The sequence below is a fragment of the Lissotriton helveticus genome, chromosome 3_1 (genome assembly GCF_964261635.1).
Source record: "Lissotriton helveticus chromosome 3_1, aLisHel1.1, whole genome shotgun sequence".
Classification (NCBI taxonomy): Eukaryota; Metazoa; Chordata; class Amphibia; order Caudata; family Salamandridae; genus Lissotriton; species Lissotriton helveticus.
This window is the reverse complement of record NC_136061.1, coordinates 2,120,011,890-2,120,039,311: the sequence shown is the minus strand read 5'-3', so window position 1 is coordinate 2,120,039,311 and position 27,422 is coordinate 2,120,011,890. Positions and strand designations below refer to the sequence as shown.

The 27,422-nt window shown below is 44.1% G+C and overlaps 1 protein-coding gene across 5 annotated transcripts in view; it reads right to left on the bottom strand.

Moving 5' to 3' along the window:
• CRTC3 (CREB regulated transcription coactivator 3) overlaps nt 1–27,422 on the bottom strand; it is a 1,392,170-nt gene that overhangs the window by 249,310 nt on the left and 1,115,438 nt on the right. For all 5 annotated transcript variants that reach the window (XR_013608913.1, XM_078683321.1, XM_078683323.1 and 2 more), the window contains 2 exons: nt 17,804–17,853; nt 12,456–12,673 (listed from right to left, as the gene is read on the bottom strand). Coding sequence is in view for 4 of the 5 variants with exons in the window: in XM_078683321.1 (XP_078539447.1) it covers nt 12,456–12,673; nt 17,804–17,853 (268 nt within the window). In the remaining variant the exon portion in view is untranslated. The remainder of the gene's footprint in view (nt 1–12,455; nt 12,674–17,803; nt 17,854–27,422) is intronic.

Here is a 27,422-nt window from a genome sequence, read left to right as displayed (position 1 = left end):
CGTCCTCTTGTTATCCATGGTGACCTCTGTTGTAATTCCAGTTTCCTGTATTTTACTCAGATCCAGGACAAATATGTCTCCTGTACTGCGTTTTTGCGGCGGGGAGGTTTCCTGGTCAAGACCCTCTCCCAGTTCATCCTGCTTGTGGGCCATTGCTGTAAATTCATCCTGGTACCTATTTTGGCGAGGAGGGCTAGTTGAATTCGCCCAAGGTAACTGGGGAGTTAGTTTTGTGAATATTGATGATGGCCTTTGTTGCAGGAAACCTTCTCAGGAGTTAAAGGCGTAGGTAGGCCTGGAAGAGATTGTTGAGTCGTAAGGAGAGTGGCTCCTGGATTTTTCAGAAAGAAGAAAGCTTTGTTCTCCTCTGGTTTCTCTCTCTCGCCCTGATTTTTCCTGAACATTGATGCAATTGGAGAGAAGTTGAGTGGGTAACACTCTTGTTAGCCCTTTTTTTGTGTTCGTTTTGTTTGGTGATGTTTTTTCCTGGTTTGCTTTGCATATGGCCATGTCTGAACTGGGGTGGCAGAGTGGGCTAAAGAACGGTGATGGATTAAACCCAGATCTGTTGACTGGGTGTGAGTGTTTGATTGGTTCAGATGCTCCGTCCATCACCACCCCCTTTTGTACCGCTTTGTTCGCCATAAGTTGGCAGGGTATGCTCAGACGTGAGTCCCTTGCTCACTTTGCCACTGGATTCAAGCAAGTCTGGCTGAAGACGGCTGGAACGCCAGAAACTGGTCCTAGGAAGCTTGTTTCCGGTCCAGGAAAGGCATGGCTTGGCAGTTCGGGTTGGACTGTTCCCATGAGGCACAGGGTCAGATTGATTTGCATATGGCCATTTCTGAACTGGGGCAGAGTGAGCTAAAGAACGGTGATGGATTAAACCCAGATCTGTTGACTGGGTGTGAGTGTTTGACTGGTTCAGATGCTCCGTCCATCACCACCCCCTTTTGTACCGCAAGCGAGCATCTTACCCACCATTTGGCTCACTTCATACACCTTCTGTAAATAAGTCTGGGAGCTATTTATTTCTTCCAAAACAAAGAAATCTCATAAAGTCTTCATAGCCTGTTCCAGCATAGTTTGATTTATGGATCGCACCGGATTAGCAGCATTAGTTAAGGACTGCTGAAGTTGTGATATCTTATCAAGGCGTTCCCTTATTTTCTTGGCGGAGGTGGCAATCATCCTCCCACGAGCTGTCGCCTTAAAACCCCTCCAGACTCCAGACTGAAAACATATCTGTGGTCCCTTCATTAATGGAGAAGTATTCTTTTATCCAGTCTCTGAATTCGTTGTTCCACACTGGGTCCTGCAGAAGGAGCCAGTCCATCTGCCACTTGGACCTGACCCTTCGCCAAGACCCAATTCTATACATACTTTCACATAGGAGTGATCAGAAAAGGCATTAGGACCAATATCGGCATCACTGACACTCAAAGATCATGATAGCAATAAATAATCTATGCAAGATGCAGTTTGATGTTGCCGTGAAAAACAAGTATATTTCTGATCAGTTCGATTTAAAAATCGCCAAACATCAATTCGCTGGAAATCATCTATCAATGCATCAAAGAATTTCTTTGTTTTAGGTTTCAATTGTTTTTCCCTATAATGGAAGTATAACTTCAAATCCTGAATATAATTAAAATTGCCGCCCAAAACAATTTGACCCGTGACCCCTAATAACAAATTATGTAATGATCGTAATGTGGATTCATCATCAAATATTGAACAGTTAACAAAATTCTGAATCTGGTTATTTAATGACACTTGTATCCAAATCCACCTTCCTTGAGGATCTCTTTCTTCCTGGGGAAACACCCAGTCGAACTCATGAGAAAAATAAATCACCACCCCCCGCATTTCAACCCCCGCTGAAGCAAAAAAAAAAACATGAAAACATTCCCGGAATATAACATTTTGGGGTATTTGATTTCTGATGAGTTTCCTGCAAGAAAAGAAGTTTTAAAGTAACTAACCACCTAATCAATCCCCCATATTTACGTCTATTCATAATGCCATTTACATTCACAGAAAGGATTTGACAAATACTAATTTATGAAAAAAGGGGAAAAAACTCCACATACTGCAATTCTTTTTTCAATAAGTTCCTCAACCATCTCACAAATTCCGTATAGCAACTGCTCAGTATTTTTTTTTCTTCAGACCCCCGTAACCCACTCACCCTCTGCCAGAAAGATCCGCCACCCCAAAGGAAATGTGGATACTCCCACTGTCCACATGCTCCACCCCCCAAAAACATACAGGTGCCCTGATATTGCACCTCACAGTGTCCCCCCTCAGTGAATAAGAAAGAAAGAAAAACAAAGCCTGGAAGTAGCCCCCAGAAAGAAAAACTTTTAAAATTTTTCATAAAGGAAAGATTCTATGCAACTTAAGGGCTGCAATTCAACTCAACATGAAAAAAGAAGATTTTCTTAGATAAGGCTGTAGCTTTAATATATTTTCTGCAGTAGAATTCTGAATGCACTGGTCATATTTCATAGATGGTTACATTCCTTTTTTTATCTTAATATTTCAAAGCCTCATACACTTCTCAATAATATATAGTATAATTTTGAAGGAAGTAAAAGATTCTATTATCTCAAATGAGCCAATGTTTTCTTCTAATGTTAAAAGCTCTATCTTGAAGCTGCCTGATAGGATGAAAACTTCTTTATCTGAAGCCACCAAATCAGAGAAATGTTCACCCAAGATAGATGTTTTTTCTCCCTTGAATTCCAATCCAAGTAAGAAACACTTATTTGTTCACATTGCTACCATATATAAAGATCCTAAAAAGTGCCCTTCTTTCCCAGTCAAGCCTTTTGCAAATCTCCAGTTTAAAATCATACTTGAGCAAGCAGATTAGAGCTTTTCACCGTTCAAGGACGAGACTAATAAAACTCAGGACAAACAAGATGATAAATGGACTATCTCAGATACGGAGCAGAAAATTAGTGAGGAGCAGAATGAGCTGCCTAAAATGTTTAAAATGGAGAAAGACATTCCCTCACGTAAAAATTAAATCAATGATTTGGAAAACAGAAATGGAAGGAATAATTTAAGAAATCATGTGTTCTGGAAAGTACAGAAGGCTATGATATATATGAATGTTTCAAATCTCTTTTCTTTTAAGTCTAAAATCTGAAACATCATTAGCCAATATTCAAAAAGGTAACTGAGTAAAATCTAAACATATACGTATTATTTTCTGCAATACAGAGATTCTTAAAAGTTGTTCTAAGTGCAAGAGTTAAGAAATTATTTTGGAATAGACATAGGGGATACAAGACTACTTGGTTGGAGTAAAAAATCTATACTATAGATTCTTGCTTACTAGATTACACTTAAACTGTGTCCTTCAAGGTGTTACCAAAAACTGATTCATGGCCTCTGAATTTACCTAGATGTCCTTGTGATGAAAAGGCAATACAATCAACTTTGCATTTCATTCTTTTTTGTAAATTTTATAGTGATATTAGAAATGTTTTAGTCCGCCCTCCTAATCTATCATAAGGTGGCACATGCCTTCCTTAAACAACTGTCTAGCATTAATTTGTGTAATACTATCAAACAAGTTACTTACCTTCGGTAACGATATATCTGTAAGAGACATATATTAGTTATAGATTCCTTAGAATTACCCCCAGGCGTCAGACTGGATCCAGAGAATTTTTTTCGGCGCAGTACCCCTGCGCATGGGTAGGTGGCATCGGATGACTCCGAGTTTGTCGTGATCGCCGGGATGACGTCGCAGTATCTACTTAGAAGCCGCTCTTGCGTGCTGACGTCAGTTCTTTACACAACATTCTACACCAGAAGCGCAGAGCCATGCAAGACACTGACCACTGGTGCACAAAACTAGGGCCCTAGAAGTCAGTTCGCAGAATGGGGAGGATGGGTGGGGTGGTAAGGAATCTATAACTAATATATGTATCTTACAGATATATCGTTACCGAAGGTAAGTAACTTGTTCATCTGAAAGAGACAATTAGTTATAGATTCCTTACCTTAGAATAGATACCCCAGCAATACCAACCCCGGAGGTGGGTCTGCAAACTAAGTTCACACCAGAAAGTCCTGGAGAACTGAGTGGCCAAAAGAAGCAGTCTCTCCAGACTAGGCTGTCCAGGCAGTAGTATTTCATGAACGTGTGCAGGGATGCTCACGTGGCAGACTGGCAGATGTCACTGAGGGGGACACCACGTCCCAAAGCAGTAGTGGCTGCCGTCCCCCTGGTGGAGTGGTCACGCAGTACTACCGAAGGTTTCTTCTTTGCCAAGGAATAACACATTTTGATGCAAAGAACGACCCACCCAGAGATGGTTTGTTTTTGCACAGCCCGACATTTCTTGGCACCCGCATAGCCAACAAAGAGTTGGTCATCCACCCGGAATTATTTTGTGCAATCCAGATAGAAAGATAGCGCAAGTTTTGGATCCTCTCCTCCTACTTTGAAGGAAGGGAGGGTGGGTAGGTGGTCAAAGTGATGGTTTGTCCAATGTGGAAAGAGGTAACCACTTTGGGGAGGAAAGAAGGTTGAGTTCTAGGGACAACCTTGTCTGGAGGAACAGCAAGGAAAGGAGGCTTAGAAGACAAAGCCTGAAGCTCATTCACCCTGCGAGCAGAGGTGATGGCAATCAGAAAAGCAGTTTTTAAAGTTAAGAGTCCGAGAGGACAATTATATAGCGGCTCAGAGGGAGCGCACTTAAGGTAAGTCAGAACAAGGTTCAAGTCCCACTGGGGCATTACGAAAGGAATAGGAGGATAGAGATGAGTAATGCCCTTAAGGAATCTATTTGCAATAGGGAACTTGAAAAGAGAAGGCTGATCAGGAAGCTGAAGAAAGGGTGAAATAGCTGATAGATAGCCCTTGAGAGTGCCCAGAGCAGAGCCCTGCTGGGCCAAAGAAAGAATGAAGACGAGAACCTCTGAAAGAGGGGCAGAAAGGGGATCCACAGCCTTTGCTGTGCACCCTGCCACAAATTTGTTTCATCTACAGGCGTATACCATTTTAGTGGAGGTACGCCTGGCTGTCAAGATTACATAACAGACTTCAAGAGGAAGGTCGAAAGCTGTGAACTGTCGTGGCTCAATCTTCACGCAAGGAGGTCGAGGCGGGACAAGTTCGGGTGGAGGACCGTCCCCCGCTGCTGCGACAGAAGATCCTCCCGAAGAGACAGCCTGATCGTAGGAACAATGGTTATATGTAAGAGCTCGGGATACCAGACTCTTCGTGCCCAATCCGGAGCCAGAAGGATGACTTGGACCCGTTCCTGCTTAATCTTCTTCAGCACTCTGGGCAGAAGAAGATCCAGCAGAAAGGAGTATAGAAGACCGCAACTCCACTCGCGATGAAAAGAATTGCAGAGCAAGTGCCGCCTTGGAAATAACAACGTGCAGAACTGTTGATATTGCGCGTTCTCTTCGGTGGCGAATAGATCTAACCAAGGCTCTACCCACTGCCGAAAGGGACCTTGCACCACGTCCGAGTGGAGACACCATTTGTGACCCATCAGGCACCTGCGGCTGAGTTCATCTGCCATGGCGTTCAGAGAACGTGCCAGGTGTTGAACCACCAGGGATATGCCCTGATGTTCCAGGCATGTTCAACGGCGGAGAGCCTCTTGACATATGGTCCCCGACCCCACCCCTCCTTGTTTGTTGTAGTACCTCATGGTGGTGGTGTTCCCCGTGAACACCTGCTGTACTCTTCCCCGAACAGAGGGAAGGAATGCCTTTAGTGCAAGACGAATCGCTCGGAGCTCCAGGAGGTTGATGTAGAGCCCGGACTCTGCCGGAGACCAGACGCCTCTAATCTCCGCCTCTCCCATGTGGCCGCCCCATCCCAGCAGTGATGCACCTGTCACCACTGTCAACTCTGGTTGAGAAGAGAGAGGAATCTGCCGGTGACCCAATCCTGGTTCGTTAGCCACCACTGCAATTGGTGCGCAGTGCCCTCCGAGATCTGGACGCAATCGGAAAGATTTCCCTTATGCTGTGCCCACTGGAACTTCAGGTCCCACTGCAGAGCCCGCATATGCCACCCGGCATGATCCACCAACAGGATGCAGGAGGTCATAAGGCCTAGCAGCCTCATGGCAGCCGGGGCTGAGCAGCCTCGGTCCCGGGTTTCGGACCGAAACCCGGGAAAGAGGCTGGACCATCGGTTTTATAGCCCGAATATCCCGGACTCGTTGCGTGGGAGGATAGGCGCAAAACTGAGCTGTGTCCAGAAGCGGTCCGATGAAAAAGAGCTTCTGAGAGGAAATCAGGTGTGATTTCGGCATATTCATAGTGAAACCCAGCTAATGCAGGAGGTCCGCAGTAGTCTGGAGGTGGGAGACGACAGCTGGGGGGAATCCGCCTTCAACAGCCACTCGTGAATTTGGGGTAGACTGGAACCCCTGATCTGCGCAGTTGAGCTGCGACCACTGCCATCTCTTTCATGAACACCAGAGGGGCGCTAGTAAGGCCATAGAGAAGCACAGTAAACTGAAAGTGCTTGTGGCCTACCGTGAACTGTAGGTAACCCCTGTGGGCCGGCAGGACGGGGATGTGGAAATCGGCGTCCTGCAAGTCCAATGCTACCATCCAGTCTACAGGGTCGAGGAGAAACAGAACCTGAGCCAATGTCAACATCTTGAACTTCTCCTTCCAGAGGAAGCGGATGACGTCTTTGATCCAAGATAGGACGCAGCCCTTTGTCCTTCTTGGGCACCAGAAAGTAGTGGGAGTAGCAACCACAACCTACTTCTGGGGCAGGAACTGGCTCGATACCCCCCTTGGCCAAGAGAGCTGTAACTTCCTGGTGGAGGGATCCTCTGACTTGTGATGGAATTGAGGTGTTATGGATGAAGGGGTAGTCTTGAAGGGGAGGGAGTAGCCCCTTCGGATGATCTGCAAAATCCACCTGTCCGATGTGATGGTCTGCCAGTGGGGGAGGTGATGGCAGACACTGCAGCCCACTGGCAACTGGTGGCCCTGAAAGGACAGACTAGTAGGGTTTGGATGCTGCGCTGGTGGAATAGCCCGCTTGCTGTCCCTCTGACCCACGTCGCTGGGTCCCACGTCCCCGGCCACGCACAGTTTGCGTAGGCCTGTGGCCCTGGGTGGAACGTGGTGGGGCACCCCTTCCGTAGCCACAAAAGGGGCGAAAGGCAGACTACGCAGGGCAAGAAGTGGTAGCGAGGCCCAAGGATCTGGCCATAGCCCTAGAATCCTTAACACGCTTGACCACGTTGTCCGCTTTGTCGCAAAACAAGCGACGGCCAACAAAAGGCATGTCCAAATGAGTCGGTTGGACATCACCCGAAAAGCCAATGGACCTCAGCCAGGCGTAGCGTCGCAGGGCTACTGGCGTTAAATTGTTCTGCAAAGCGAGTCGGCAGTGTCCAGCCCACACCTAATGGCGAACTTTGCTGCATCTCTGCCCTCAGTGACTGCACGGGAGAGAGTGGCCTGGGCCTCCTCCGGACACTGTGGCAGCACCTGCGCAACCGTATCCCACACAGAGTGGGAATAACGGCCCAAAAACCGTGGTGTTCACTGACCACAGTCTCAAGCTGGCAGAAAAAAACATCTTCTTCCCAAGATGATCCAGCTTCTTTGATTCCCTATCTGGGGGAGCAGTAGGGAATGCGCTCTTTGAAGTAGAGGCTTGGACCACAGGTGTTGGGAAAGGAAAAAGTAGGTCGCCCGGGACTGGGCTGTTGCGTCGGGCAATCATCCTATCCACAGGAGCCCATGTGCTGGGATTGGACCAGGTGCCCAGAAGGATGTCAGTAAGGGCTTCATTGAATGGCAGTAGGGGTTCCGAAGAGGCTGCTGCCGGTTGAAGCACCTCAGTCAGGAGGATGATCCTGACCGCCACCATAGGAAGCTCAAGGTTCAAGGCCTCAGCTGCCCTACGCAACACTACTGCGTATGTGGCTCCCTCCTCCGTAGCCACAGTAGGGGAGAAAGCATACCAGGGTCTGGTGAGGTATCCAGACCACTGGCATTACCCAACTCCTCTCTCCAGTCCGGTTTACTCAACTGGTTAGGTAAAGGGTCACCAGACTCCCTCCCAGTCCTCCTCGTCCTCTTCTGGCTGTCACTCAGGGCAAAAAGGAACACCAGAATAGAACAATGGTACAAAAGAACCGCCTGGTGCCGGATCCAGCATCAGTCGACGCCGGTCCGGCTCCAGGTCAAGGTGGTCTGATTCTATATTTATTCTTAGGAAAATGTAAAAAATGTTTAATAGTACTATACATGCAAAGGGCAATTTCGGAATCCTTGTGAATGCGTAATCCTGAAATACAAGAATGCATATTTTAATCCCTGGAACGTGTCTCTAAATAAAAACTGGACTATATTTTCTAGTGTAAAATTGTTACACTAATTTATTTCACTCATAGATCAGATGTATTCTCACCTCGGATAATATTTCAGTTATTTCTGAGTTTGACCTCATATTGCTCAGAAAAGATAACAGATTTCATTCTACATTTTTAAAAGATGAAACCTTTAATTTGCCACTTTCTAAAGGAATTTTAAACAAATAACTAGTCAGATACATTGATTCATAACACACAGGCTACCTGAAAAGGTTCCTCAAAAGATTTTATTACTAGTTGTTCCTAAAAAGACGAAAGCAACAGAAACTAAAGCCAATAAGATTTTGAAAAATATAAAAAGTTAGAACATAAATATTTTTCTCTCAAGTCTCCAGACACCTGGGCACAAAAAATTAGATAGGGATGAGGCTTTTCCATGTCTGAACTAAATTTTCTTTCTGCAATTACAAAAGACAATTACTCATTTTAAGAGTTTTACTATTCGAAAATACTTTAATACGGGAAGGAGAAATAAATGCAATACGACTTTGAAAAACAGTTAAGGCTCCTGGATATGGTGGATGTACCCTAAGGGCCTTACATAGAGTTTGGTGAATGGGATTCTCCATCAAAACGTCCCCTACATTACAAGGGCCACAAGGTATAATGCACTGGTAATAAAGTGGACAGAATATCCGCCATGTTTATGATAGAGTATCCCATCTGCCAAAATCTAAATAGGGCCCTAAAGATTTTTTCTGCATTTCTTTTATTTGTTAGATGTATTTGAGCTTGTAAAGCGCACTGCTACCCGTCCATAGGTTTCCTGGCGCAGTATAACTCTGGGGAACCCGTCCTGGCTTTCCCTGTGGGATGGTCCCTGCTGGGAGTCCCCAAGGTGGAGCCAGGCATCCCCGGAATTGATGGGGCCATTGTGGAGATTAGGCAAGCTAATGCCCAGAGTTGCCGAGTGGAACCCCCAATTAGAGTAAGCACCGAAGCGAGAATTATGGAGTCCGCTGACCCAAGTCCACGACCCTGCCGCGTCGGGAATTGAACCCTGGTCCCGGGCCGACTTCTGCTCTAGGGTCTGCCGCCTCTAACCAGTGAGCCACACTACTCCTTAGATCTCCTACTTAGATCTCAAATCGTTGCATTTATATCCCCAGTTTTGAGGCACTAATGATTCTCAAGTGATTTACTTACAACATATGCTTTGCCTCAACCTCAGGCTATGACGTGCCTCATCTTACAAGCTATGATTTGATTAAGCCTGGAATAGACGGGTTCAATATCTTTGATTAACAACAAATGCAAAATATATGCCAAACTCCTAGCTACAAAATTAGAAAATATTTTCCTTAATATGATAAAATATGAACAAGTCGGGTTTGTTAAGGGTGGACTTGCATTAGATAGCCTCACGATGTTTTTAAGTATAATCAGCAAAACAGCTTCAATGAATGTTCCCTATGCAGCATTATTGTAGATGCTGAATACATCTTTCACAGTTGTAATTAGAATTTTATGCTGAGCGCATTAAGAAGGCACTTAATCTTTGAAGCATTCTTAAAACGGTTTCTTAGTTATATAAACTCTGTTTGCTTCTATTTTTGTTTGTAGTATTGTCTCTCCTTTTCTCCATTGAAAGAAGAATCAGATCAAGAGGTTGACTTTTTCTCTCCTTTATATTTAAGATCTACAGCCTTTTTTTTATAGCTAAGGTTCGACGTCATAATAACACTAAAGGATTCTGATTTGAAACTGCCCAAAAAATATTTAGCATATACTGACAATATTCTGCTGAATATTAATAATCCTGTTGGCATACTTTTTTTAAGTCCAGTTGACAAATTCTCATGTGTCTTTGGTCATAAACGTACCTTAATTACATTAGAGGTTAGACCCTTAAAATTCTGTTTTAAAGCCATGTTTAAAAATTATGATATAATTTGGTGAAGTGACAACATTCAACATCTAGGTATGTGCTTCCCTAGAGTAAAAAAAACAAATCCCTAGCAAAAAATGGATTTCACTATATCTATCCTGGTAGGGTCGATTTGATTACACAGATCGTTTTATCTTCTCCTTCAATGTTACCAAACAATACACCAGAAGTTTTTTTTTGTGGCATAACCAAAAATTGTACATGTTGGTTTTTCCGATAAACATCTTTGGTTCTGGTCAAATGATACACAGATGTGTCCTTAACTTGCATGGAGTTGGAGAAAAGTTTTATTGCTCCCTTTTCTTTTCTTTACTATATTTCCCTTATCATAAAAACCTATCTCTTTCCATTTTTTGATTGTGTATAATATAGCAAATATTCATTTATCATAAAAATGAGGATGAGAATGTCATTGCTGCTTTGCCTACTTATCATAACAAATGGGTTAAGATCAGTATTAAGACTTTTTTGTGTGAAAGGTGGACTGAGTAAGGTATTTTTGGTTGTATCAACTATTCTAGAAAGATGACCAATGTTCTTTTATTCAGTTACAAAATAAATATACTATACCATGAAAATTTTTTATTTGTTTACAAATAACAGTTACATCAATGCCATCTATTATTGCACGTAACACTATTAATGAATATAAATTTAGGTGAGCCCCTAAAGTCTCAAACATATACTCTTCATTGAATAAGTTTAATGCAGATGATCCTAAAAGTAAAACTGAGAATGACTGGGAGGTGGATCCAGAAGGTTCTTTAACCCCATTAACATGGAGTAAAGACTAGGTACCTCACAGGCTGCAAACATTATCCAAACACTTTATCTGCTTTATAACAGACCATTTCTACCTCTATTCTCTATAAATACATACATTTTTTCCAATATCTGCATCTTGATGGTTGCTGGAACAAATCATTTTGGGAATGCAGTTTGCAAAAATATTAATACTATCTTTCAAACTAATTTTGCCTTATATCTGCAAAATATTTTTCTTGGTAGTTTATCTGATTATTTTAAACATCTTACAATGAAAGTTAAATTACTGGACATTTTCATAGCAATTATATTACAGAAAACTTTGATAGACTGTTCTAGGATATCAAATAATACATTGTGGAATGGAATGTTTTGCTCATAAATACAGTATTGCTAACGGTTCTTCACCCCAAACATCTATAAATAATAATATATTCGATCATAGTTGTCTTGGTCGGAATTTTGAACAAAAAATAGTGTCAAATTATAATTGAACAATTATACATGATGAAGTTGCTATGCCTTACATATTTAAAACATTTCACTAGAGTCTTTAAAGTGAAATGTAATTATATTTTTCTTCTCTTTTTCTGATAGCTAAATATTATCATGTTTTGTATTATTGGACTGTTTCATTCCTTAAAATAATAATATTAACAATATACAAAGGGACATTTAAGGTTTGAATCATGACCTTAAAATAACTTCATTGTAAGTCTTTTTAGTATTATAGAATAATCTTTTGTCTAAGGAGACTTCCTTGATTTCATTATGAAATAATTAATTACCACCAAAAATGAATAACTATCCAATTAACAAATTAACCAATTTACAGTGAATTTTGTCAGAAAGGTCAAAAATATTGTGGAGGCTCAACGGTTGTAGTGTATGTTACTTAACACCTGCTGGGGAAAGTGCTTAATTGATAACTATGATATTCATACTTAAATACAGCTAGTTGCAATTGATACCTTAACATTTGAGGGAAAAGTTTTCTAGTAATTGACCAGCATTCTTGATAGTTCTTAGCCACATTATTGTGAAAAAGATAGTGCAGATATATATATATATATATATATATATATATATATATATATATATATATATTAGGTCTTACAATTCTCCTAGGGATACATTTGCTTGTCAGGTAGTTGAGACCTAGAGCTTGACTCGTTAGACGGGTTACTCTGACAACGGTGATGGAAATTCCGTCCGCTGAAAAATAAATCCCATATATTCGTACTTATTGTTTTGAGGTTCAAACTGTATAAATTGCTTGCTTGAGCCATATTGTTTGGCTTCCAGGAGATATTAATTGGGGTCTCACAAAGTCAAAAGGTTAACAACCGCTGTCGTAGCCTATTTGTTTTTTATAAAGTTTGCCCATGATCACAACAATGTATGGTACACACCTGGAGAATTGCTTATGCCTAAGTGAGTCATAGCAGCTGGCAAGTTGCTTGTGCTGTTCTCCCCACTGATACTCGAATATGACACATCATCAGGATCCAAGGGTGTTGGCAGAGGAGAAGGAAAATGCAGGTTCGTCAAATCAGGCAGTGAACCCCCAGTGTTCAAATTTCCCTGGAAATGTGTGAGCCCTGGACTCTGTTCAGGTGATGGACAGACTCTGTGAAGGGATCAAAAGAAATGTTTTCAAGTTAAAAAAAAATGTGAGCAGGATTTGTGACTGAAACAAGAAGTGAGGTTTATCCTTCTTCCTCAGTGTAAATCCACTTGCTTTTTTAAGTCTTCATCAGCTTCAAAGATTGAGACTTGTTCCTCTATATGTGTTATAAGCGTGCTATAAGCATTTACGTTTATATTGTCTCTAAACTTAATCCTAAAACTTCACCTTGATCCTGCTAAGGAAATTTACATCATCAGTATCCAAAATGGAAAAACGAAACCTTGAAAGTATAGCCATTTGTGGTACTGCTGTATTGGAATCATTGTCTTTGTGCTATTAGTACTATTAGTACCTTACTATGGTGTTAATATAATTAGGCTGAGCATTAGGACTGAGAATGAGACAAAGATAAGCAAAAAACACATGTATTTTAATCCTAAAATAAACAAATTAGCTGGAATCATGTGTTTGTATATTGACGTGCATGGACTGTTTCCACAATCCTAAAATAAAAAAAGTTAGCTAGAATCATGTGTCTATATTATTCACAAGCATTAACTGTTTCCACAATGGCAGGCAAATCCACCAATCCGAGGCTGAAGGATAGAGTATATTTCAATTTTGTTATCATTCAAATGTGGCTTTGCCATCACCAGCTCCACAGTACTAACAAATTGTGCTTGCTCTTGCCAGAATCCAAATATTGAAGTGGTTGTGTCCTTTGACTGCCTACTAAAAAATATTTTTCAATAGCTCTCAGGAGACACAGAGTCAAAAATATTTCTGCCAGCGTGTTAATGAGCTCTGAGCTAACACACAAGCGAGTGGATAAAACCTTTATATCAATCTCTATTTTCAGGATTCCTTTTAAATAACTTCTTACCAAATCCTACAACAGCTTACAAATTGGGCAGAAAAAAACATATTCAAGTACTCACAGTTTCCAATACTACATCTCATACACTTTTTGAATGCGCGAGGGTGCATTTTAGAGCCCTCCACTTCCAGTCAATCAAGAAGTGATGTGCCATCTTTAGGTGTTGTCGGAGATATAGTGTAGTAGAATAGATTTGTAAAGAAAATATATTTAACTCAACATTAAATCTTCTGTGCATATAACAGTTTCATTTTCCTATCGACATATCAGCTCTGCTGTCCATTGTTCCTCATTCTAGAGTCTACTGTACATGCACAAATAAATGGCTAAGAGAAAGCAGCGTGAAGTACCTTGAATTGCTTCCACTACATGCGTAGATTTTCGATAATATAATAAAGCACTGAATTGACTGTTAGTGCAGTGAACTTACACTTAGTAACATGATTATCAACTATATTTCATATATAAAATATTTTATCTTAGATATCTGTGCTACCTGGCAGTTTTAAGAACAATACATCAAAATGTCCCCAAATTGCTGTATTAAGCAGTAAATTGCGGAACTTTTATACTTGTTTGTATACCTCCTCATATTTGTGCCCATTGCTTGTTGAGTTTCATCTTATTTTTTTCAAATATTTTAATTGTTGCATTTAGTTCAATACATTTAAGCTGATCCGTTTTTATTAGACCTGATGAAAACTGAAAGTTTAATGGATCACATCTTCTGGGTAAAGTAATTATTGTCCATCAAATGGGTGCACAGAGGAGCATATTTTCTTAAAATTAGGATAAGCTAAACCCACTTCACCAATATTTGCACTGAACGTCTGCCAAAAAAGCTACCTAGCCGTAATGCAAGCAGGGCCGGCTCTAGTGCGGTGCGATCGGTGCCTCTGCACCGGGCGTGGTCTTGGGGTGGTGACGCCCTGTTTGGAAATATATTATGGCTTGAAATCCACCTGCTGCCACGTTCCTTGCTTTCAGCCATTTTCAGACATTCATAAAAATGTCAAGATAACTCCAGTGATTAACCCCTTGACTGGGGCTGATTCCCCCGCTGTGCTGGGGGCGCGCACATCGCCCCAGTGCTCATGACGAGCTGAGCTCGTCATGAGCCACGGTGGCCGTGTGCTGATGATGAGCTGAGCTCATCACGGCCACGCCCGTTTCTTCGGAATTAGCCCCGTGTGCGAGCGTTCTGACTAGCTCAGCTCGTCATGAGCACGTGGCCACCGCGGCTCATGACCAGCTGAGCTCGTCATGAGCATGGGAGGGGTTAATGTTCTTCGTGGAGAGAGACGGGGTGTGTCATGAAGATCACAAAGTGCAAATAATGTAATTAGCTCAATGGGTTACTGCTTTTGTCAGAGAGATCTTTTTGTTACTTGCAGTTTATAAGTTAAAATCCTAATATAGATAAATTAGGTATCAACTGTCATCAAAGAGCTGCATGCAAACTGCAAGGTGTATATTAGACCTGCATGTTTTTTTGCTAGGTCTTTCCTTAACCTAATCTTGTAAGAAGGGCTCATTTGGGTAGAAATTATTATTATTATTAAAGAGAACCCTTAACAATTAGTGTTATGTTTTAAATTCTGAATTTGTGCTTTTCCAGACTAAGGACTCAGACTATACTGCCTACCAGTATGGACGACATGTGACTCCTACATCTTGTAATCCTCTGTCTTATGTAATATTTCCTATACACTGATTTACATGTGTGATTGTCTCTGTTAAATGTGTGTATGATGTAAAGTCCTCTGACATCTCACACTGGTGTGAGTGGTACTATAAAACTAAATGAATCTGAGAGACAGGTTATTGAGACTTGAGGGGCACTGTTAAATGATGGAAGTGAGGGAATCTGTGGCAGCGGAGGTTATTGGGGGGCCCCAACAAACATTGTTGCACAGGGCGCCACCAGTGTTAAAGCCGGCCCTGAACGCAGGTATATATGTAGGACTGATTAAAAAACCCAAATATAATATTTTTTGCAAAGTAAAAAGTTTAACAAAATTAACACACAACGTCTGCTAAATTTCCATAGATTTAACTCATAAAACTCTTACATTCATTTAAGGCACTGCAGAAACTACGCTAATGGCTTTCACTTTGCACATTCCAATCCGGAAAAGGTACCACATTTCTTTAAAGTATCTATGATGATTGTGAATCTGCCTGGTTCTGGTGTTGGAACTAACAAGTCATCTGCACATATGTTGAGTTCATGGAATTAATTACCTAGTTGAAATCTTAGAATTAAATAATTTGCTTGCAAAGTGATTGCTAGTGGCTATAAAAACAATAGCAAAAGTAGCCGGGATTGTGGACAGCCTTCTTTTAGTTCAAGTTCGCCACTCCGCCGATAAGTTCACACCATTCACCACTACTGAAGCATTAGGAACATCTTAAAGACTATTCATAAACTTATAACCCCAAAAGCAATGCAGCACGGATAATTCCAATGAACTAAATCAGAAGCCTTTCTACATCAGCAGTCAAGCACAGTAACATACAACTGTCAGTATATGCAAGTAATTCCCTTATGTTTTATTGACATGATTTAATAAATATTTTGACATGATTTAATAAATATCTTGGATGATAAGAAGAGCAACAAGCTGCAGAGTTTACTAAATATCATAATTGTAGCCTTCTGCCACGAGGCTAGCATTAAACCTGTGAGGTAAATATTGTGACAGAGTAGTAAAAAAGAATTCTTATATATGGGGCTAGAGGTGTTCCCATCTCATTTTTGAAATCGTTAACAATTTTTTCCATCTAACCCTTTTGAATACTTTTTTCTAAAAGGTCCTTGTCACTGTCCGTAGTAAGATTCAGATATTTCATTTAAGACCAATATTTTGAGGTTCAGTATACAGCGTTGCATAAAATTTAGTGAAATCTTCACGTATTTTTGTTGCATCTTCCATGGCAGCTTATTTTAGAACGTCTATTTTTATTTGTTGCAGGACTTTTGCCAAGCTAGTAGTTTACTAGTTATCCCCAAGTGTACATTTTCCCTATAAAGGTCATTGTCCTATTTAACATTCAATTTATATAGGCAATGGGCATATTACGTGTTAATCATATAGCCGCTTCTCCAGCACCATTCTTTCACTCTTATTTTTAGTTCAGAAGTATACATCTTGCACATCAATAGCTTTCTTTGTATGGCACAGGGCGCCAGAGTCACAAATTCTGCCTATATGAACAGATAACTCCACAACTTTCCCTCTTATAAATGCCGCAAAGGCTTCCCAAATTGAGAAATCATGATTAGAATGTAAATTGCTCCTAAAAAATTACTCTGCTTTAAGCTTAATTATATCCAAAAAGTAGAGACTTCTCAACAAGATTGATTGAAGGCCCTGCAACTCACTTTCGTGGAAGGATTGTACTTTTGAACAGTTAATATGACCACTGAGGGATCAGAAATGTGATAGATATTTTTCAATAATTCTGAAATATTTTGTTATATATTAAGAGGAAATGTAATCTGCTAAATGTATTGTATCTAACAGAATTTAAAAAAAATCCAGGTGAGAATGGAATTCAGAGCCTAAATGGGTCAACCTAATTTAAATTTTGAGATGCGCTTAAAATCAGCCCTTTAATTTAAAGGCGTGGATAAAGGCTCCTTTTCAGTGATCCATCCATTTTGTCCTGGCTATATTACAATCACCGCTAAGGAAACAGGGGATGTAATTTCTTTATGCAGATTAATTAACCAGTCTAAAGCCAATTGACACTGTGTAGCATTTACATATACTTTGTGTGTCGGTCATAAATGGACCAGGTAGCACATTTACTTTGTTGATATAATGTACCATAGTGCATACCCATAACACATGGTATTTACTGAAACCCCTATGCCTGAAATCAAACATTAACTTCAATAAACCAAGTAAATAAATATTGTGCGATTATATGCCACAAGTTTGTAATGTAGGAAATCAATGTCAAAATACTCTGTAGCTTTCATTGAAGAAGTTCAGCTCAAATTTCAAGTTTCATCAGAATCGTTCTGCATTTGTTCAGATCATTCTTTTGGTTGGATATAATTAAAAGATATAAACATAACAAAATGTAAATAATATAAAATTATGTAACCATTTACTACAGAACAACAGACCCTGTAAAAATTACCATATAAACTACACTTCGATATTCAGGGGTGTTATTTTTGTTACAATGAAGGAAGTGGCATGAATCAGAAAGATCAATTAACAAACGGACAATATACATACGTGATTCCAGGCACTTCACAAGATCTGGGCCGTGAAGACAGAGACTGCACCTAAATGTCAAAAACATGTATACTATGTTTAACATACATCCACATTTAGAACTTTACTTCAGCATTAATCATGTAATTCAATAGAATAAAAACATGGCTTCTACCGGGTTTAATTTGTATTCAATACCAAAACTCACACGTGCAAGTGCAACACGCCACTTTTATTAATAACAAGGAATGATGTTCAGGGGCCCGGCATTTTGATTTCTATTTCAAATTAAGTAGGACCCATCTTGTTACACCATTATTTATGGTGTGGTCTGTGTGATCCACTGCTATAATCAACGTCAGTATACTCACTACAATGACCAGCTACAACCCCTTAAGAAAAGGAGCACTGCTTGTGTTTTAGCCCATGCTGTATTCAATTCAGGGCCGGTTCTAGGATTTGCGAGGCCCTAGGCGAAAAAGGAATGTGCGAGGCCCCTCTAATGTAGATAAGTGGCCCCTTGCGAGGAGACCATTCACAGACACTGTGGGAGGCCTATTGTCCAGCATTTTGTCGCCCCCCCAGTTTTAACTTTGTGCCCACAAACATTTCTCACACCTTCAGTCAGATAGGTATGAGAATCGCTTGTGGGCTAAAAGTTAAAACTATGGGGGCGCCAAAATGATGGACAATGGGCCCCCCACAGTGTCTGTGAATGGGTCTCCTTTCAATTGAAGGGAGCGTCTCCCTCCCTTATGTATTCATATACCATCCCTGAGAGGCCCGGGGAGGGGGGCCCCTCCATTTCCAAGAAAGGTGACACCTTTCTTTGAAATGGATCGCCAGGGAACCGATAGGACGCATCACCAGTGCGTGGCCCGATGCTGGTAAGCTGAGTGCGAGGCCCTGGGCAGCTGCCCACACTGCCCACGCTGCCCATGCCTAGCGCTGGCCCTGATTCAATTTATGCCAGACGTTTGAGCTATAGTTTCTAAATCGTGTTAAGTATTCAGATCCAGGGGACGTGGCTCACGTCAAGATGGCGGTCGCACTTTAAGAGTGCTCTGGACCCCTCCGTCATCCGTGCAATGATCCACCGCCATCAGTCCTTCTACAGCCAGCTGCTCAATCACTGCTGCCTCCACCTCGATCAGCGCTACACATTTAGGGGTCAGACACGGTCTTACCTGCAAGAGGAGGGTGAACACGGCTCCAGCCTTTGGCATGCCCACGACTAAGATGGCGACCACCATCCCCTGAAGCTCTCTCCTGCGACATCGCCTGGCAGGGCATCCTCGTTCGGCTGGGGGCGGAGGTTCCGGCACTGTGCTCCTATTCCCCTTCTGAGTGCTCGACGCTGCGGAGACTGAGTACCGGAGGGTCCTGCATCGATCTGGGGAGTGACCTTCCTTTTTTCTCACCCAGCTGTGCCCTCTGACACCACTGGTCTGACTTGCGGTGCCGGAGGCTGGGACCCCTGCTCATGAGGCGCATATCAGCCGGAGTATGGGCCGCAAATTCGAGCCACACCTGGACCTGTGCCTGGGCCCTGGGGCCCCGGCTGTGGCCGCTGTGGGCTGGGGCTGATTCTGCTGGCTTTGGAGCCGGGGGCGTGTGATCTGAGGCCCTCCTGGAGGCCTGAGTTTGGCGCGGCTGCAGAGACGGCCTACAGGGCTGCCTGGCCCACTTCCCTGTCTTTGGCTCGGCTGCCACTGCGGTCGTGTTCTTCGGGCTCCACCCCCCTTCACTCAGAGGCAGACGTGTCTCTTCCGGCTCTTCGCCAGTGCCCCGTGGTACGGCTGGATCCCGCGGGAACTTTCTGGAGCCCTGGGCCTGCCTGGGGCGACGGTGCCTGACCTGCCGGGGCTCTAGGTGCGGCCACCCTACATGATCAGCAGCCAGTGGGTCATTACTCACAACTCATTGCCGGTGCACCAGGTTCTACGGCTGAGGCCTACCTGCAGCGACTGTATCGAATGGACGCTGCCTGTGGCCGGCCGTTCCACCGACGCTTGGCCTCCTGCCATTAAGATAGTGCATGAGATTCAAGCTGTGGTTGGCGGACCAGATCAGAGGCGGGTGCCTGTTTGACTGTGCGGGGGGGGGCCCACAGCATCATCCACACGCCTTCCGCCCCTCCATAATCTACAATACTGTCCCTGAGGCACATCAGGTGCTGAAAACCACCTAGTAAGAGGTGGAATGGGCTGCACTTGTTGGGAGGCGTGGGGTCCTCGGCGTGGCCCCCCACCATGGCTTCCTTTCCACGGTCCTGGCCCTGCAGGACCCTCCAAACCACTGTGGGCCCCTGACATTAGGGCCCGCGCGACCTGTCTTGTGACTCTGGCTCCTGCAGCACCCACAATACCCTCGAACGAGGAAGTACTATCGGCCACACACATCGAGCAGCATGGGGTCCTTAACGTCGTGCCCCCCCCCCGACGATTCCGCATCTCTGCGTTCCACATGGTGAGCCCTGATCGGGCCCTGCGAGCCCTTGTCGCTTGAACTTGTATTTCTGACCCTGGAACCCTGACCTGGGTGAGGCTCCAATTTCTGCAGGGGACTCGTGGGGGAAGGCGGAACTGGCCGCATTCATCGAGCGGCCTGAGGGGAGGGCATCCTCCGTCGTCCTCCCCTCCTTCCTTCGACCTGGTGGCACCCTTTCCGGACTGGGTGGGGCATCATTCTTCATGGATCAGCCGCCATTTCAGGTGGCGAGGGCAGGGTGTCCGGACTTGATTTAATCTGTGCCCCGGCGTTGGTGGGCTTGGGCGGGGTAAGTTCAGTGCCCGGGCCTGAGTACCGACGGCTCGGGCCCTGGGCCTCTCCCGTGGGGAGCCATCTGCTCCGTGAGCCTGTATCATCTCTGCTGACTAGACATCCAGGCTCCTACGCCGACGACCAGGATGGGTAGAGACCGTGTTCCGAAGACACCCGCTTCACAGACTCAAACTAAAATGGAATCAGTATACCACCACAGAGCGGAACCCAGCAGAAAGGGCATCTGGAGGATTCTTCCTCTCCGGGGGAGACCTCTCGACCATCCTACAGGCTATCAGCACCTCCCAGGCCTCGGTGGAGAGCAAGATTGGGGAGGTCCGGGCGGCAATGGCCCTTATCCGCCAGGACCTTCATAATGCCACAGCGAGGATCTCAGAGGCGGAGTCACGCCTCTCCATGGTTGAGGACGAGCTGGGACTGCTGAAGACCCAGGTGACCCGCCTGCAGCATCACACCTCTGAATTACACCGTCGAGCCAAAGATGCCGAAAACTGCTCGCGGCGAAACAACTTACGCCTCATAGGTGTCCCTGAGGGGGTTGAGCAGGGCCAAGCGGACGCCTTTGTGGAGACATGGGTGAAGTCATGGATACACAAATATGCTCTATGTGGTTTGCAATTGAGCGTGCTCACCGCTCCCTGGCGCCTAAACCTCCTCCCGGGGCCTCATCCCGTCCCAACATAGTCAGGATCCTTAACTTCCAAGACAGGGATGCCATCCTAAGACAGGCCCAGGCCCATTATGCTCTTCCAGGAATACACGAAGGAGGTGGGTGCAGGCTCAGTGTCGCTCATAAGCAGACATCAAACAAAAATTCCGCAATCTGGGACTGCGATATGGTCAACTCTTCCCGGCCCGTTTCCGAGTCGTCTTTCAGGGCACTATTTTTTGTTACACCCCGCAGGCTACCTGGACTTGGCTCACGGAGGATTGACCTCTGTGGCCAAGGACTGATTCCTCTCCTACCTTGTCTGATCCTCAACAAATGCATCCATCTCCTCCAAGCCACAACAGAGACAGGAGGAGCATCGCTGTCACCTGGCCTTGGGCTGCGGTTGTCGAATTCCTCTGGGGCTTCCCCGGCTCTCAAAAATCACAGCTGCGCCAACTCATTGGATAACCTAATCTGGGATCCGGATCCACCTGGGACATTGCACCCTGCCTTGTCAGACTCCAACCTTTCTAGAAGCCCAGTGCTCCAGAGATCTGGTGAAGATGCGGTAATCTGATTCGTGGATGCCCACCCGTCCAGTATTGAGGCAGAACTCTTGAGAAACTTTGCATTTCAAAGCAGCTAATGACATCATGACATCCGTCACTATGGAGGGGTTCATCACTACATTTTAGCTTAGCCATTTGTTATTGTTAACCTATTTTTCTTTCCAGGGCGACATATGCTGTGGTACAGGAAGTATAGGGTGGGGGGCACAAGGGGTGTTGGGGGGAGAGGGCTGTTGTCCTCCGAAATGGTTTTTGTTCTGGCTCCGTTTGAGCCATTGTTTTACCTTTTTCTCGGCAGACTGATATTGACACACAGCAACGCCATCGACAGACAGTATATCACCTTGCACAGGTCACTCCTTTACTTCTTTATCGGCAGCCTGACAATTGCATACCGCACCGTCATCGACAGGCGACATATCACCTTTCACATGCCACACCTTTCCACCCTGATTGTGGTACACAGCACCCCCGGGGAACAGGGCCCCTCACCTCGCTTGCACCTCACACGTGACCCAGATGCCCACCAGTAGTAGGTCCCTCCACGTTCTGTCTTGGAACGTGAATGGTCTGCTAGACCGCAACAAATGTGCAGCGGTCCTCAAGTACCCCCAGCGCCACGCACCCGACGTTCTCCTATTTCAGGAGACTCACCTCCTGGTAACCCATTGCCCATTTCGAGTAAGGTACGAGACATGGTGTGGCATTCCGGCTTCACACGGGGCTCCCGGGGAGTGGCCACATTAATCCGGAGGGGTCTTCCCTTCACTCCTACGCATGTGACAACTGACACACAGGGGCTCGAGGGCCACAATCTGAACCTAGTCTCAATATACGTCCCACCAATTACACTTCCCTCCACTCTCCACCACCTCACAGCTACAATCTCCGCCCTGCTACTGGGTCAGACAGTAATCGGGGGTGACTTTAATGCAGTTATGCAACCGTCGCTTGACACGACTGGAGAACCATCTCCGCTGCACCTATCCCACGCCACGAAACTGCCGGAGTGGTCGGCTGCTCTTGGTTTGTGTAAAGCCTGGAGGATTTGGAATCCCTGTGGGAAACAATATACCCACACCTTGGCGGCCCACCACACTCACTCCCACATCAATTTGCTCCTCTTGCCTGCCACCGACTGCCAACATGTCTCCAACATCTTTATTCTCCCCCGCGGAATGTCGGATAATTCAGCCATTTCGTTCTCTTGGGGGGGCGCATCCGATGGGACGCAGTCGGTCTGGCGACAGAACGTCTGGTTTCTACAAGACAAAGAGATTATGGATGCGCTCGCGTTGGCGCTGCATCATTATTTCCTTATTAACCAAGGTTTGGTCCCCTCCCTGGGCCCACTCTGGGAGGCCGGTAAAGCCACCCTACGTAGCATAGCCAAGGGCCTAGTGTACATGAAACATGCGGCGCAGACTGCTCGCCTAACCCAAATTGAGGTGCAGGCCCCGTGGTTGTAACTGACCCTCACAGATACGGCTGAAGCCCAACCTGCTAGACAGCTGGCAGCAATCCGGAATGAAATCCGCCAGATTTCCCTTGAGTCTGCCAAGATGCTGTGGAGCCCCTCTGTGGCCCATGTTTACGGATGGGGTGACAAGAATGGGAAGCTGCTTCATAACTTGGTTTCCTACCCCAGGGCCAACAGAATGGTTACCGATATCTGGGACGCCGCGGGAACCCAACACTGCACCTCACAAGCAATTGCCCAGGCTTTTGCGGGCTACTATGCCAAGCTGTATACCGGGCCTCTCTGATCAACTTGCTGGGGCAGGTGGCTGTCCAGCTTCCCTGCCTTACCGAGGCACAATCGATTGACCTCAACCTCCCCTTTACACTAGAGGAGATGCAAGGGGCCATTTCCTTGTTGAATGCTGGGAGGACACCGGGGCTGGATGGCTTCCCGCAGGAGTACCACACTGCTTACAGGGACTTATTGATGCCCCATTTGGTAGACCTCTTCCAATATGTGGCAGAGGAGGGCTCCTTTCTCCCCCGAGACCGACATGGCCACTATCGTAGTCATGCCGAAGACCAAGGAGGGCTCCTTTCTCCCCCGAGACCGACATGGCCACTATCGTAGTCATGCCAAAGACCAAGCCACCCTCTTCCTCTTGTGCGGACTACCGTCCGATCTCTTTAATCAATACTGAAATGAAGATTTTTGCCACAGCTCTGGCCCAATGATTCCGTCCCCTTTTGCATAAACGTGTCCACCCGGACCAATGTGGCTTCATGCCGGCATGCGGCACTCAGCATTGTATAGGTGTTGCATTCTGTAGTATTTTCTTTCTGCCTTGTTCTGTCCCATTGCCTTTCCCTGTCTGGATCTGCTGCCTGGAATGTATGATGCGTGCCTGCATCTTACATCCTGGGTTCCAGATTCCAGGCCAACTGATTTTATGATACCTGTACCTGAACCTGTTATGATGTGCTGTGCTTCAACTCTGATTCATGCATTAAACTCTTCATGAAAAGCTACTTTAAGTTTCCTTGGATCTTTTTACTGGCGACGAGGTAAACCCTACTATTTCTGCCACCATCCTTGGAGCACAGGAGCAGAATTATTCATTTTGAAACTACGTACTAAGGAAGAAACCTGTAATACATATTCATCAGCCTTTTCTTCTTGACAACACTGGTTAATGCTTCTACATCGAAACTACGAAAATTTACGAGCTACCAGTGTTTTCCTACCTATTTTTAAAACTTTTCGTTTTACCAACTGAAAACAGAAAACTACAAAGATTCTTCAAAAAGCATCGCTTCTACCGTTTTATTCAGCGCTCCTCCGGATGTTTCCTGCGCTTCTGCTCCGGCGATCCGGTGAAGTATAAAACTGCTTTTATTCAATTTCAAGCCTTTTTCGACATTTCTCCATGCGCGAGGCTTTGCTTGCGCGAGACTTCCTCTGCAGACGCGCGCTGTGAGGCTTCTTCGTTACACGCGCTGCGTCATCATCACGCGCTGCGTGATCACGTGACGCGTTCTTCCTGCCTTCACGCTGCACGCCTCAGCGCCATCTTGGTTGCCATAACAACGGAATACACGACAACGCATAAGAATCATTGTCGAGGCTTCCTAAACGTTTCTACTCGCCGGAAGGTAAAATAAAACTGTATATATACGCCGGATGGGAAAATAATAACAGATTTATCTTTATTATCGTTTTGATTTCAGTTTCAAGTACTTTTGCCGCATTTTCATTCAATTCAAAGGAAAGGATTTCTCTCTTCTCTTCGAACTGGTGACTGTACCACTTAAAGAACTATTGTTAAGCCCTATTTACGTTATTCGTTTTGTGTCTATTATTATTTGGTGAAAAATTTTTTTCATTAGTTAAAGATTGGAGGAAGTACCCTTACTTTCTCTAGCCACTATGCAATTTGACCCACCTTCAAAGTTTTTGCAAACCAAAGGAGATCCACCCATCCCCTGGACTAGGTGGAAAGAGGAATTCTTTACTTACCTTAAAGCCATGGATGGCGAAAGGATGTCAGCGGAAAGGAAAAAGAACATTTTCTTACATTGTCTTGGCTCAGAAGGACAACTTGTCTTTAGAACTTTACCTCCTGTGAGATCTAGTGGGGATTCTAATGTTTATGATGAGGCTGTACACAGAATAGAGGGAAGGTTTAAACCAGTAACCAGTGTAGCCTTAAACAGGTTCAAGTTTTATACCAGAGTACAAGATGAGAATGAGTGCTTTGATGATTTCTTAACTGCTTTACGTGCACTTTCTCTCCATTGCAATTTTGGTCTTATAACCGACGAAATGATTAGAGACCAAATAGTGGTGCATGTGAAAAGCAAAAAAGTACAGGAGCAGTTATGGATTTTAGGGGATCCAAGTTTAGAAACTGCCATTAGTACAGCTAAAGCATTAGAACAGTCCGACAAATGGATCAAATCTTTAGACAAAGCCTCTGTTCAATCTGCCCCGTCCACATCCACTGGTGAGGTTAGCACTGTGAATGTTAAAACTCAAAGTTCTAACAAATACGAGGGCAAAGGTAAACAATTTTATTGTTTTAGGTGTGGAAGTCCGGATCACATAGCTTCTTTTCCACAGTGTCCTGCTCTGAATAGACAATGTAATAAGTGTAATCGCACTGGACATTTTTCTAAATATTGTAAGACTTCGATTAAGCCAGTTAATGATTACAAGAAACCTTCCTATGCCACTCCCAGACGTGCTAATAATGTGTCTTATGTTGCGGAGAGAGAGAGTGACGATCTGCTAGTCAGAGAGTCTGGTATTGTAATTTCCATACAATCTTCGTTCGACGTGACACTTGCAGATACTTTGCCTCCTCCTAAGAGTTCAGTGAACATACTAGGTAAAACTCTTGAACTTATGGTAGACTCCTGTTCACCGTGGACCATAATCACTCATGATTACTGTGTGGAGTCATTTGGTAACTTAATTGATGTGAATTCTTTGTGTGAACCTGATATCGATGCCTACAATTTTGATACTTCCAAGATCAGTTTTATTGGTTTTAAAGAAGTCCCCATTATTGTTAAAAATAATTCAGCTATCATCAAGATGTATGTAGCGTCCAAAGGTGTGAATGTTCTAGGTTGGCGGGACCAAGCTAAGTTGGGGATCTCGTTAAATCCTAGGTTAAAGGATCCTGTATGTGTTCTTGCTATAACTGATGGGGACTATGATCTAGCATCCATGTCTAAAGAGATATCTATCGCCTTTCCCAATGTCTTTTCCGAGAAACTTGGGAAATTGACTGGTTTTATGCATAAAATCAAAGTCAAACCTAATACTGTGCCTCTGAAGCAGAAGTTGAGGGGCGTTCCCATCAGTGTCAGAGAGGAACTCAGAGTCATGCTTGACAACATGGTTAAAGATGGTGTTATTGAAGAGGTAGAATCCTCCGAATGGGTTTCGCCTATTGTTTTGGCGATTAAACCCGACAAAACTATTAGGTTGTGTGTAGACCTGAGAGCGTTAAATAAATGTTTAGTTACAGATTGTCACCCGTTACCTAACATAAATGAAATGTTATGTATGCTTGATGGTGCCTGTGTGTTCTCCACTTTAGACCTTAGGTCTGCATACCACCAGATAGAGCTCACGGAAGACTCAAAACATTTCACCGCCTTCATCACTCCCCATGGTGTGTTTCAGTTTAGAAGAATGCCTTTCGGCTTAGCGTCAGCCGCTTCTGTTTTCCAGAGGGCAATGTATCACATTTTCAGGGATCTGAATGTCTACGTCAAATGCTTTCAAGATGATATTCTTGTCTTTTCTAAAAATATCTCTGAGCATGATGGTCACCTTAGGGAGGTTTGTTCCAGGTTGGAGAAGTTTGGTTTGACCATCAAAGCTAGTAAGTGCAAGTTTTTTTGTAAGACAGTAGACTATTTGGGCCATTCGCTTTCAGGGGATGGAGTTGTACCAAAAAAAAACCTTGTGGATGCTATTGTTAAGGCTCCTTCCCCAGACAACAAGGAAAAGTTACTTTCTTTTGCAGGACTTTGCGAGTATTATAGCAAATTTATCAAAAATTTTGCGAACAAAATGGAACCTCTCAGAGAACTTACTAGGAGTTCAGCTAAATTCATTTGGTCAGAGAAACAGGAACAAGCTTTTAAACAAATCAAAGAG